The sequence below is a fragment of the Hesperophylax consimilis genome, chromosome 19 (genome assembly GCF_061612785.1).
Source record: "Hesperophylax consimilis isolate HC1 chromosome 19, BYU_Hcon_1.0, whole genome shotgun sequence".
In the NCBI taxonomy this organism is placed as follows: domain Eukaryota; kingdom Metazoa; phylum Arthropoda; class Insecta; order Trichoptera; family Limnephilidae; genus Hesperophylax; species Hesperophylax consimilis.
The window spans coordinates 16,394,056-16,407,339 of record NC_142854.1 but is presented as its reverse complement, the minus strand read 5'-3'; the positions used below and the strand labels follow the sequence as shown (position 1 = coordinate 16,407,339).

Genomic DNA, 13,284 nt, shown 5'->3' with positions numbered 1-13,284 from the left:
TATTTTTGTATCATAAATATTATGAAAAATAATTAGAATACATTTGAAAACGTATACTGCCATCTATGAACACGTTGACACAAAACTCTTGCAGTAACGCTACTCGCCGGTAGAGTGGTGAAAGCTTTTACGTTACTATTCCCCAATAGATGGCGGTAACAACGAATTATTTTGATTGTGAAAATATTATTACAAATGCTCAAAAGATGGCGGTAACGGCGGTAGAAATAAATTATCGAAAATATTAGCTATGCTTATCGATCAGTATTTAATCTGATAATATTATTATTTGTATTGATTGACTTGACAATGGTAATGAATAAGTGGTATGTAATTGTCAATTGAATTGATTGCATAGTTAGCAGGGACATCGCAACCCAAAATTAATTGTAAATAAAATTCATTCAGGCCTATATTTCGCTGAGAATAAATTATAAAATCAAACATTGTGCCATGACTGATTTGGTAATAATTTTAATTACGTTGCGTCACAATAATTACCGACATTCAATATTGCTCGTAAATACATGTGAAAATATTGCAGAAGATTCGAGTTCACGAAATCAAATACATGATAATATAATTTACGCAATTATTATTCTTGTATCTCTCGAATTATAGGACTAGATCGTCTAGGAATAAAACTGAGAAAAGAACACTAGCTGTTACCCGCCATGCGTTGCTGTGGCACAGTCTGTCTGTGCAGATAGAAAAACAATAGCGCGTGTTGCTTTTGCGTCCAACAGATGGCGCTGTTTTTTTTTTTGTTTTTTTTTTTTAAGTCACAGGTGACATTTATATAATATAGGTGTAGAAAAACACGCATATTCAGATAGCAACAAAATTGTCTCAAAATTTCAAAGCAATCGGTGAAGAACTCTGGGAGATTTAATATTTTGAACAACCGAACATTAAGAGGAAGCTACAAGCCAAAAATGTGTATATTCTTGGCATACATTATTGTAAGTAATAGGCATTAAAATCGCTTGACAAACGGGGTATAGAAACGTTCGATTTCAAGCACAAAACTGGTTTTTATTTATTTTCTAAATAATTTTATAAGAAAGCAAAAAAGTTAATTAAGTGAAACTGTCACAGATAATTCTAGCTATAATACTGTATTTTTTTAAAGTTGTTTCCTTTACGCGTTCATAAATTTCTATTGAACAAAAAATATTTTTTAGTAGTTTACATTTATATTTTTATTGAGTAATTTATTTTTTTATTTGTATTCTACTCACGTGAAACGATAGAAAAATCTTCAATTTATCTAAAGCATATTTGTTGGTATTCATAATGTACACCAATTCGTTATAAAGATTAATCAAAACAGTGATTTAGCATTAAGCTTCGCCTTAACGTTTTTATTTATGTAGAAGATATATTTAATATATACAAGTCTACGCGTTCTTGTGTTACCCCAAATCGTAGGTAAAGTAATTTTTTTAATTAATTCTAAATTCGGAACGTGTTCTGTATTTGGTCATAACGGATTAAATGTATTATATGAAAGACATTAAAAATTTTTATAAATGTTAAATGAATGTGAATAAACGCAGTTATTTCCTGCATCTTTCATCAGCTTTCTATTGACCGGAAGATGCATAAAGCAATATAATCTCCCTTCAATATGCTACCGAGTGATAAAGCATGCTGTGACATTAATCTCCCAATCAACTATCCCCATCACGCTGATCCTACGTCACTCAAACCAGTCCTAGTAGAGAATATCTTCAAAAACCAGGTACAGTTCAATATCTCTAATCTCTAAATAGTTTAAAATAAAGTCACTATCCGCGTCTGTCTGTTTGTGCGCTTAGTTCTTCTAAACCACGCAACGGATTTTGAAAGCGTTTTTACTATCATTTAGAGAATTTCTTCCGGAAGGTTTACATATATAATACATGCATATTATATTTATAGAAAGTAGAGAAAAAACAATGTTTTATAATCAAGTCAAAAATTATATTTTCGTGCGCTTAGATTGCTAACGCTGGCTAAACCTTATGAGATACATAAAAATAATGTATTATGGAATTGTATATCATAAAAAGGCCTACAGAAAAATCTGGGATGAGGTTTGTCTATCTCTTAAGGATAACCCCTAGCAACGCCTGGTACGTGTCAGCTAGTTTTATGACAATCTTTAAATGCAAATTTAATTAACTGACTAGTAATAACAAAACTCAATTCGTTTTAAAAAACCATCTTTATTTAAATAGAAGCCGAAAATTGCGAATTTTTACAAAAAAATCAATATTTTTTGTATTTCTTTTGACTGATAGTTGAAGTTTCCTCCCAAGGGACTCCAGTCCGCGCTAACAACTGAGTTAAATACTAATTGGGTAGGACCGACATTTATTTCGTATATTAAACCCCCGCATACCCAATTTCTACCATTTTAAAACAAGTGTTTCGTTAACTCTTTAAGTTTTAAGTTAAAAAGAAGTTATTTTTGAAGATAATATCTATACATTTGTTATGCCAAAACGTTAATTATATGAAATTACCTCGATAGAAAAAAACTCAAAGTAACCTACGAAAATTATTAAAAACAAGTTATGTTCTGTTATTCAATATGTTATAGGTATGAAAAAAATCACAGTGTATCTTTAAATGCAACTAAAGCATTTGTCGAGCGATTTTTGCTCTATTTCAAACGAGTGGTGTTTTATTACATATTTTCACCATTTTCGCTTAATTACTAACATTCGTATTTACGTATTTTCTATTCAGACCATCTTTGAACGCTTACTACGTGGCCTTAAGCTAGAATTAGTTGTTATGTCAAGCTTAGCACATAATCCGTATATAGGTCGTAAGCATAGATATCTCCAATATTGCAAGTTGTGTCTATGATTTGCATGTATTATTTATATAAACCTTCCGGAAAAAAATGTCTAAATGATTGAGAAAACTCTACCAAAATCAGTTGCGTAGTTTAGAAGAACTAAACGCACAAACAGACACACGCGCAAAACGAATTTGTTTTATACTATTTAGAGATTGTGATAGATTTTCAATTATCAATTATTACATCTCCTTTACATTATGTATGTAATCTTTACAGTATGTTATTATGTCAAAGTTGTGAATAGATGACAGCAGAATGCTCTACCTCTGAGCTACCATACCTACCTAATATACCGCTTATTTTCCATGACAGATGTTGGTTGAAACAGTTCCGAAGAAACGGTTAGTAATTTATTAGCTTAGGTACATTTCGCGCTAAAGTAACTGGAACTGTGTTCACGTCACTAGTCTATTGGCCTCCACCGGGTCATATGGACAAACATCTGGTTTCAGATATTTACTGTAACACGTTGGTACAACATACATACAGTATGGACAAAATTAATGAACTTGACATAATAATAACCATATATACAGGGTGTAAATTGTAGATTTTTTTTCTCTGGAGCTATGGAGCATTGAAATAACTGTCGAAGATAACCAAGACACCAATTTTATTGTTTATTACATATTCTTCAAATGATCACTAAAGCCGGGTCTCCTGCATACAAAATGTTTAAAAAAAATTGTAACAATGGGGATTGGCATTACAATTACAAAAAATATTATTTATGTCGATGGAAAACATTTATTTACTATTAAAATGAGCAGATAACCTAACCTAACTCAAAATATGTATGTTCGTTGTAAGTCTATAACTTTAAGAGGAAGCTACAAGCCAAAAATGTGTATATTCTTGGTATACCTTATATCGTAGGTAATAGGCATTCAAATCGCTTGACTAACGGAGTCTAGAAAAGTTCGATTTCAAGCAAAAAACTGGTTTTCATTTATTTTGTAAATAATTGTATAAGAAAGCAAAAAAGTTAATCAAGTGAAACAGTCACAGATAATCTTAGTTATAATACTGTATTTTTTAAAGTTGTTTCCTTTACGCGTTCATACATTTCTATTGAAAAATGTTTTTTTTAGTAGTTTACATTTATATTTTTTACTGTGTAATTTATTTTTTATTTGTATTCTACTCAAGCGAAACGATAGGAAAACCTTCAATTTATCTATAGCCATAGACATATGAATATTAGTAGACCTGCCCTAAGTGATTAAAAGCGTATTATCCCCACTCCCCATACCGGTTCCATTGGAGCCGGCTGTGCTCGCGTATGGCCTCAAGTGAAATTTGAAAACGTGACGTCATCATTCTTGTGCGAACTATGGTCGAGGCATCATCGGTTCATTTTACGAAATAACACGGCAAAATGTTGACTTGTACTATGAAAACTTGTAAAAATAGATGTGAAAAAGAGAATAAACCCAATTGTCGTATTACATTCCATATATAAGCATTATTTTACTTTATTTTAAGCATATTCACATCGTATAATATGGATCAGTTGTAGAAACATATAGATACTATCACATCGAGATACGTCTGGACGCGAAACACAAAGCTGGTTGGTTGCTGGGAAGTAAATTATGAACATTTATAAAAGTGTCTTAACTAAATACGTAAACGAAATATTCGACTCTGAAAATAGAAGAAATTTATTTTGCCGAATTTGGACTTCGCAAATTTGTTCATAACGTGGCGAGTAATTTGCGCTCCCATGTAAAAATGTCTATTCATTCAAAAGCAGATTTTACTTTTAAGAAGTAAATGGTGATATTATAATGCGAGATGCCTATTTACTGTCAGATTGTTTTATTGACGAATCACAGTCAGTCTTACGCCCTTCGTTCTTCAACAGTTGATTTTACCCCTCGCCATTATCTTCTCGTCTATTAATTCCTATGTCTGTGTCTATAGCATATTTTTTGGTATTCATAATGTACACCAATTCGTTATAAAGATTAATCAAAATAGTGATTTAGCATTAAGCTACAGTTGTAAATACGAATATGTATGTCATTTTAAGTCACTAGTTTTAAACCAGTACTTTTAAGTAGTAAGCCACTAGCTATACGTAACCATAAGTATAAATCTTATTTGTAAGCAAATTACATTAATTTTATAATATACAAGCAGTACCCCAAAACGAACATTTAAATTTTAATTTATATAATAAATAGATACGTCAAGTATTCCTCGGGCGTCCTCGACTTCTTATACCATTTAAACCACTCTCTAAACACTCCTCGCACTAATAAGAACAAACTTTGAAATTTTCAGTGATATCGGTCGACTACTTTTCAAGTTTCGATCACAAACACAAGCAGGCTGATTTTTTGAATATTAAGATTTATTTTGTACACCGCCATTGAGGTGATTTTTTTTTTGAAAAACGGCGCTATTCAAATCAGTCAAATACTATTAATATTATTAAATTCGGATCCGAAACCGGGTAGTAACTACTAATAAAATACTTAATTATAAATTTAATACGATGCTTTAACAAAATGGCATTAAAATTTTAATGTATGGAGAGAAGCGATGAATTATGCATTATGATTCCTAGTAGAATTATATCGTTTCCATCTTAAAACAAATTACAGAATCTATGTGATGGATAGTTGTTTGGGAGGCAACATTCGCGCCTATAACGGTGTCGTAAATCTAACAGTTGAATAGTTTAATTATAAGTTATAAGCCACAGTGTGGAATTTTACATGACGCCATCGACTTATAAGCAAAAAACAGATTATTTATGTTAAAAGCCAAATACAGAACACATCTCTCTTAAACTCTTTTATACCATTTTAATTTGCGAAACAAGTTCTTATAAAACTTTAAATTGTAGTCAGAAGTTTGTAAACGCAAGATTTTCTTGCTATAAATTTAGATCTATGGTAAATCGTTGACTAGAGTTAATTTATGTAACTGTGTAACTAGGTTGTGATATTCTTCATCCAGTATTCTTATGTTACGGTGTAAGTAACCAGGTTGTGATATTCTTTGTAGAGAGTTCTTATGTAACTGTGTAATTAGGTTGTGATATTAATTGTCCAGTATTCTTATGTAACGGTGTAACTAGGTTGTTATATTCTTTATCCAGTATTCTTATGTAACGGTGTAACTAGGTTGTGATATTCTTTGTCCAGTATTCTTATGTAACGGTGTAACTAGGTTGTGATATTCTTTGTCCAGTAATCGCAAGATGTAACGGTGTAACTAGATTGTGATATTCTTTGTCCAGTATTCTCAAGATGTAACGGTGTAACTAGGTTGTGATATTCTTTGTCCAGTAATCGCAAGATGTAACGGTGTAACTAGGTTGTGATATTCTTCATCCAGTATTCTTATGTTACGGTGTAAGTAACCAGGTTGTGATATTCTTTGTCGAGAGTTCTTATGTAACGGTGTAATTAGGTTGTGATATTCTTTGTCCAGTGTTCTTATGTAACGGTGTAGCAAGATTGTGATATTCTTTGTCCAGTATTCTCAAGATGTAACGATGTAATGTGATATTCTTTGCCCAGTATTCTCAAGATGTAACGATGTAACTAGGTTGAGATATTATTTGTTCAGTATTCTTATGTAACGGTGTAACTAGGTTGTGATGTTATTTGTCCAGTATTCTTATGTAAAGGTGTAACTAGGTTGTGATATTCTTTGTCCAGTATTCTTATGTAACGGTGTAAGTAACCAGGTTGTGATATTCTTTGTCGAGAGTTCTTATGTAACGGTGTAATTAGGTTGTGATATTCTTTGTCCAGTACTCTCAAGATGTAACGGTGTAACTAGGTTGTGCTGTTCATTGTCCAGTATTATGTAACGGTGTAGATAGATTGTGATATTCTTTGTCCATTATTATCAAGATGTAACGGGGTAACTAGGTTGTAATATTCTTCATCCAGTATTCTTATGTAACGGTGTAACTAGGTTATGATATTCATTGTCCAGTATTCTTATGTAACGGTGTAACAAGGTTGTGATATTCTTTGTCCAGTATTCTTATGTAACGGTCCAGTATTCTCAAGATTCTGTTCTTTGTCCAGTATTCTCAAGATGTAACGATGTAACTAGATTGTGATATTCTTTATCCAGTATTCTCAAGATGTAACGATGTAACGGTGTAACTGGGTTGTGATATTTTTTGTCCAATATTCTTATGTAACAGTGTAACTAGGTTGTGGTATTCTTTGTCCAGTATTCTTATGAAACGGTTTAACTAGGTTGTGATATTATCTGTCCAGTATTCTCAAGATGACATCTTATTGGGACATAATCATAATCTTTAAATTAATAATGGTGTTGATAATCTGTGTTGTCATATAAAAGCGTAGTTTATTAAAACAAAGGGAGATAGAAGGTATGATATGGAAGCGTGCTGAATGTGTTTGGCCCATGAACAAACTATCAATTATCTTCGATATGGACTATGAAATTGGGTATGCATTGAGATGAATAATAATTTGCAGTAGTATGGGTGAACGATGTTGGCGACACTTTTATGCGCGCCCTTTCATACTAATAACAATAGTTCATGACCGATCTCCATTGTTTATATTATAATATATGATTTCATTGATAAACTTTCATATATCGATGGTAACCGGTGAGAACAGTACAGTAACAAAATAGAACAGTAACATAACGGAACAATAGAAAAACAGAATAGTAACAAAATAGAACAGTAATGAAACAGAACTCGATAAAAATAATAGGTCAGGTCAGGTTACTTTAGATTACGTGGTGACCGGGAATCTCATCAAAATGACAATTCAACACACCTACAAAAAGTGATATAAAGTCATGAAAAGTGATGAAACAAAAACTGGGTTAAATAGGTTACATATTTAACCTTGTTTTTGTTTCATCACTTTTACTGACTCTATATCACTTTTTAAATGTGTGTTTAGTTGACATTTTGATGAAATATCATTGAACCAGATTACGTTAGGTTAGGTCTATGTTTTTTTATTAGGACATTCAGGATTTTTTACATAGAATATTAAAAATACAGACAGTAACAAAATAAAATAGTAAAAAGCAAAACAGTAACATAAGATAATTTTAATAAAACAGAAGGGTATCAAAACCGATCAGTAACAAAACAGAACAGTAACAAAATAGAACATACTACAAACAATAGGTCAGGTTAGGTGTTTGTGTGTTTTTTTCTAGACTTTTCTAAATCATACTTGCTCTGTTTTGTCATGGAGCCGATTAGAATAATCCTTCCACCATAAATCCCAATAAATAGTTGTCCACTGACCTAGTACGCTGACGTCCTGTAGCGAGGCGGCATCAGCTCCCTCTTGAAGGGCGGAAGGCTCCTCGGCTATGGAGGGCGCCGCCCAACAGCGCAGCCCGGGACCGCCCGCGCCACGCCCGCGCCCCCCGCCCTCCACGCGGACCAGCGGCAAATTGGAGCCACCCTGGAAAAAAAAATTGGATTAGTTGATGTTGTGTTCCCACAAAAAGTTCTCATATTCGTCATGGAAAGAGATTTTAGAGCAAGGCTGCCCAACCCCAGGCCCGCGGGCCGCAATGTGGCCCGCGAACGAATTATAAGTGGCCCGCGTGAACCATTTTCAAAAAACCCGCCAATCCGCCAATTTGAAAAAGTGTCGCGGGCCCGCGGTAAAACAAACAATCCAGCTTGCGCGCGGTCACCAGTGTTGCCAACGAAGGCGATTTATCGCTATTTAGGCTACTCAGAACGAGAATCAGCGACGAAAAAATCTAACCTGTTGAACTTACTTTTTAAACAAAAATACACCGGTTTTTGATATAATATCTTTTGCGTCCGAAATGGAATCTTGTAGCCACCCCCCCATCACATATGATGTTTTTGGGTGCGCGGAATTTTTTCTCAGCGAAGTTCCGTAACAACCCCCCCCCCCCCCCATGGATTTCATAGAGCACTCATTTTGTGGGGAATTATGTTTTATAGAAATTTTCTAACAACCCCCCCCCCCCCATGGAAATAGGAACCGTCAGGTATTCAGTGGCCCGCCAGTGATTCAAAATCGTCAATTTCGCCCAACTGTTAAAAAGGTTGGGCAGCCTTGTTTTAGAGAATAAGTTCTTTATATTAAATCAGGGATTTATTCAATACTGTGACTTCGATGGTTGACCTAACTAGGAGCTGGCTAAATGAGATCTGCAAACACCAAGTTTGTCTGGAAGCAGCCTAACTGGCCCTGTCGACTACTGGCCACTAGCTGCCATCTTGCGGACTTCCCAGCAAGCTCTTTGCACTGCCCTCTATGAGTGCATCTGTGAAGCTCTTAGCTAACTCACTTCCCAAAAGTTGATGTTTTGGACAAAAACTTCGTTTGTCGCAAAGTATATAATAATATTTGGATGACTTGTATAGCGTCTTTGCAGTGAAAAATCATGCCAAGGGCACAAAACAACATATAGATTATATTTCTACAATGCTTTATCTTATTACTAACCATAGACTAGACAAAATATTATCAACTTATGGCTAACAGATTGCATCAATCACATAAAAACAAAACAACCTTTGAAATTAGTTAGGACTTTGCCTAAGCAAGCCATTTTTGTTATGGTGAAATTGACGGATTGCTGACGATGCACCGTGCGGGGAATGAACTCATTTGTATTGAGTGGGAAGCAAGCGCACATCCCACTCAGCCATTGACCCAGTCCTCATATTATTAACCCCTCGAGTATATTAAGATTTATTCGACAAGTCATTTTAAATGACCTATCAGATTTCAAAAAATTTTCCCGGTTGACATTAATTTACTAATAGATTCACTTTATTTTAAAGTATCTCAAAATGAAATATTGTTTTTGAAAAAAAATAAAAGACTCATTCAGATTTTTAATGTTACAAACGAATTTAATATTACTATGCAAATAAACAACTTGAAATTTTTATTCAAAATTGTACAGGATTTTTTTTACGATCGTAAATGTAAACTGTAAAAATAACAATTTTATACGAAATAAAAAAAAAATTGAATAAAGATGATTGTCAGTTTTCACTTTTTCATTTCAACCATGTAAGAAATGGCGGTCGACGACTTTTTGAAATATATTTGGAAGTGTCAGTGGTAAACTTTTAAATGTAAATACAAAGCGTGGTGTTGCATTTTTATCTACCGCAAATCACACGAAACGCACTGTAAAAACAAAAGCAGATATAATGCTTTTATGAGCCTCAGTTTGTACCGTAAAGGGCACAAAAATACTCTACTGGTATCGTTGTACTGTGTCCTAAAAGGCACAAAAATACCCGAGGGGTTAATTTACTTTACTCAGTTATTGCGACCTATCAAATGCGGTAAGTTTTCTTGCGGAATACCACAGGGATCAAGTATTAAACCTGAATTATCAGAGGAAGGTAAAAACAGATTGAATGCAATTGAAATAAAATCTCTGTGGTAAAACCTTCAACGAGGGATCTACCCAATATTTTTACGAACCATAAGGCACGGTATACCTAACATATTCGTAGTATCAACATAATTATCAGTCGGTCAATACCAGAACATCCTTTAAACAAAGGAGTTTTTCGTATAAAACTTCGTTGCTTTATAATATGCTTAGCGAAAATATAAAAAAAAACATAGGTACGTTACGTACTACGTACTAGATCTCAGGTTCAAAAACATATCCAACGATACGATGCGATACGATTGTACAACCCCAGCCAGGAGCACTCCTGTCCCCAGGCGACCGGTACATCAGGGGGCACTGATTTGTTAGAACTTTCAACACGTGCTCTGATAATTGGAAGGAGGTTGGATTTTAATCGACCGGAATACAGGCAACTTAATAAGCCATTATTGGAATATATTAATAATTATAAAAAAAAAACTATTTATAATTAGAAACTTCTATGTAATTTATGTATCTACTTAATTTATGTGTGTATTGTTATTTACCTATGTACTGTTATTTACGTACCTATTATTATTTATTACTTACCTGTTAGTATATACGTATTTTTGTTTTCATTTTTTGTTGATAATCTCACCAAACCACATAGCATCCTCAAAGATGACATATTTTCTCTAAGGGTCTCCTATACAGGACGTAAGTCAATCACTAATTTGTGTACCGACCGATTCTAAAAGAAGAAGGGTTGAATTTAATAATTTATTTATCGAAAATCATCCATATGACTTTAGAGTTTCTCTAGAATTTAGTGTTTTGTTGAGTTACATACGGCCGTTGCTCCCAATCCTACTGATCAACTGTTGAGCCGAAGTTTTGGCTCAACACTGCTGAAATGCACAACTACGATATTTCCAACGGAAAGGAAGCCAAACTACTGGATTAAGCTTGCCTCAGTAAATGACTAGTTGTAAAAAGTGTTACAAAAGTGTATAAAACATATTATATACCTACGTTTGTTTAAAAAATATATAAAATATCGTTTTATGCATTACAGTATTTATTAAAAATATATGCGTTAGTAATAAACACAATAATTATTTCGTCAATATTAATTTAACATGGTTTTTTTTTACTTTGATGGCATTGTATTATCTGTGAAAGTGGGCGAGGCCACTTAAGATAATCAAGGATAAGATGTTTGGAAACAGGCGAATCGAACGTTAAAGAACAAATCACTTGACTGATTGGAGCCAGAGATCGATAGTTCGAAAAGTTGGGAACAACGGCAGTTATTTTCTTATCATAATATACGTGCAACGTTTTCTTCAAACATCAATCATCATCCGCTCTCTTCTCAATAACTATAATTTATATTTCAATATTCTGTATTTGCCGCAGATCATGACAAGAGCTCATAGCTCACGATAGCAATTACCAGAGAGTGTGCAATAATTTGCTACGAGGATGGATTGATGAATTCCCACGCAGCAATGGTTGGCTGGTGCTATTTGCTAAGCTGAGTGTTGTGATTTTTTTTCTTCAATTGAGCTTACAAGTAAATTAAGCAAGGATTGCAATTTGAGTTCGTTGAATTATATTTCACACAGGAATAACTAACGCACGCACAGACAACCGAAATTAGCATGTTTGATAGTGTTTAAGGAACTTCCACCTTTTATTCACTAGGAAAACCAGTGTTCACGTGTTTTTATTGAAGCTTTAAAATTTTTGGAAAAGAAGAAACGCCTTCTGTGCTTTTAAGCATATTGAAATCTTACTTTCTTTCTCAATACAAAGAAACATTAGTTATTTCCCCAATACACAGAAACAGAAGTTTCTCCTAGAATACATAGAAACATTAGTTATTTCCCCAATACACAGAAACAGAAGTTTCTCCTAGAATACATAGAAACATTAGTTATTTCCCCAATACACAGAAACAGAAGTTTCTCCTAGAATACATAGAAACATTAGTTATTTCCCCAATACACAGAAACAGAAGTTTCTCCTAGAATACATAGAAACATTAGTTATTTCCCCAATACATAGAAACATTAATGATTTCTCCAATACATAGAAACATAAGTTTCTTCCCCAATACATATAAACATAAGTTTCTTACCCAATACATAGAAACATAAGTTTCTTCCCCAATACAAAAAAAGATAAGTTTCTTTCCAAATACAAAGAAACAAGTTTCTTCCTCAATACATAGAAACATTAGTTATTTCCTCAATACATAAAAACTTTATTTTTTTCCCCAAAACATAGAAACGTAAGCCTCTTCCCCATTACGTAGAAACATTATTTTCTTTCTACATAGAAATATTAGTTACTTCGCCAATACAACATATAAATTATTAATTGCTTTTGTGTTTAATTTATAGAACTCTATTCTTTTATTTTTAAATTTAAAATAAATCAAATTTAATAATATTATTATTAAGTTCTGCAAGTATTTTGTTTTTTCTTATTGTTACAGCTGTTTCAGCTTTCAAGGCCATTTTCAAACTCTAGTTTGAACTAGTTAACATTTAAATATTAATTACTTCCCCATTATATAGAAATATTAGTTACTTCGCCAATACAACATGTAAATATTAGTTACTTCTCCAATACAGCAGGCCATACGTGCGATGTTATGCTATTTGTGGTGCTGTGTTATGTTATGTGCTATGTGTGGTGCCACGCGGGTTCGGCTACGCAATCCGGTGTATCCGCAAACAAGTTTTCAGCTTACGGTGAAAATATCAAAGACATTCATTCTTCTGCCAAACGGATACAGACAGTGTGGACAATAAACTCTAAAGCGGTAATTTCACCTTTCTAAAATAAAATAAAAGATTTTACACATATTAAAGCATTTTAACAGGCCTGAAACACAGCAAAGTCCGAGATGTATTCCGCTAGATCTCAGGGTCAAAAACATATCCAACAAGCAACTACAAATACAAATAAGCTTCAAATACTAAGGTACTAAAACTCTACAGCAAAATCCCACTCTCATTCAAAACTCGCAACAATATTACAACATTTAAATTTCGAATAAA

At 33.3% G+C, this 13,284-nt stretch overlaps 1 protein-coding gene across 2 annotated transcripts in view; it reads right to left on the bottom strand.

Moving 5' to 3' along the window:
- Positions 1-13,284, bottom strand: part of raskol (Ras GTPase-activating protein raskol) — a 442,218-nt gene that overhangs the window by 340,337 nt on the left and 88,597 nt on the right. For both annotated transcript variants that reach the window (XM_089643502.1, XM_089643503.1), the window contains one exon: positions 8,130-8,292. In XM_089643502.1, coding sequence (XP_089499628.1) covers positions 8,130-8,292 — 163 coding nt within the window. The remainder of the gene's footprint in view (positions 1-8,129; positions 8,293-13,284) is intronic.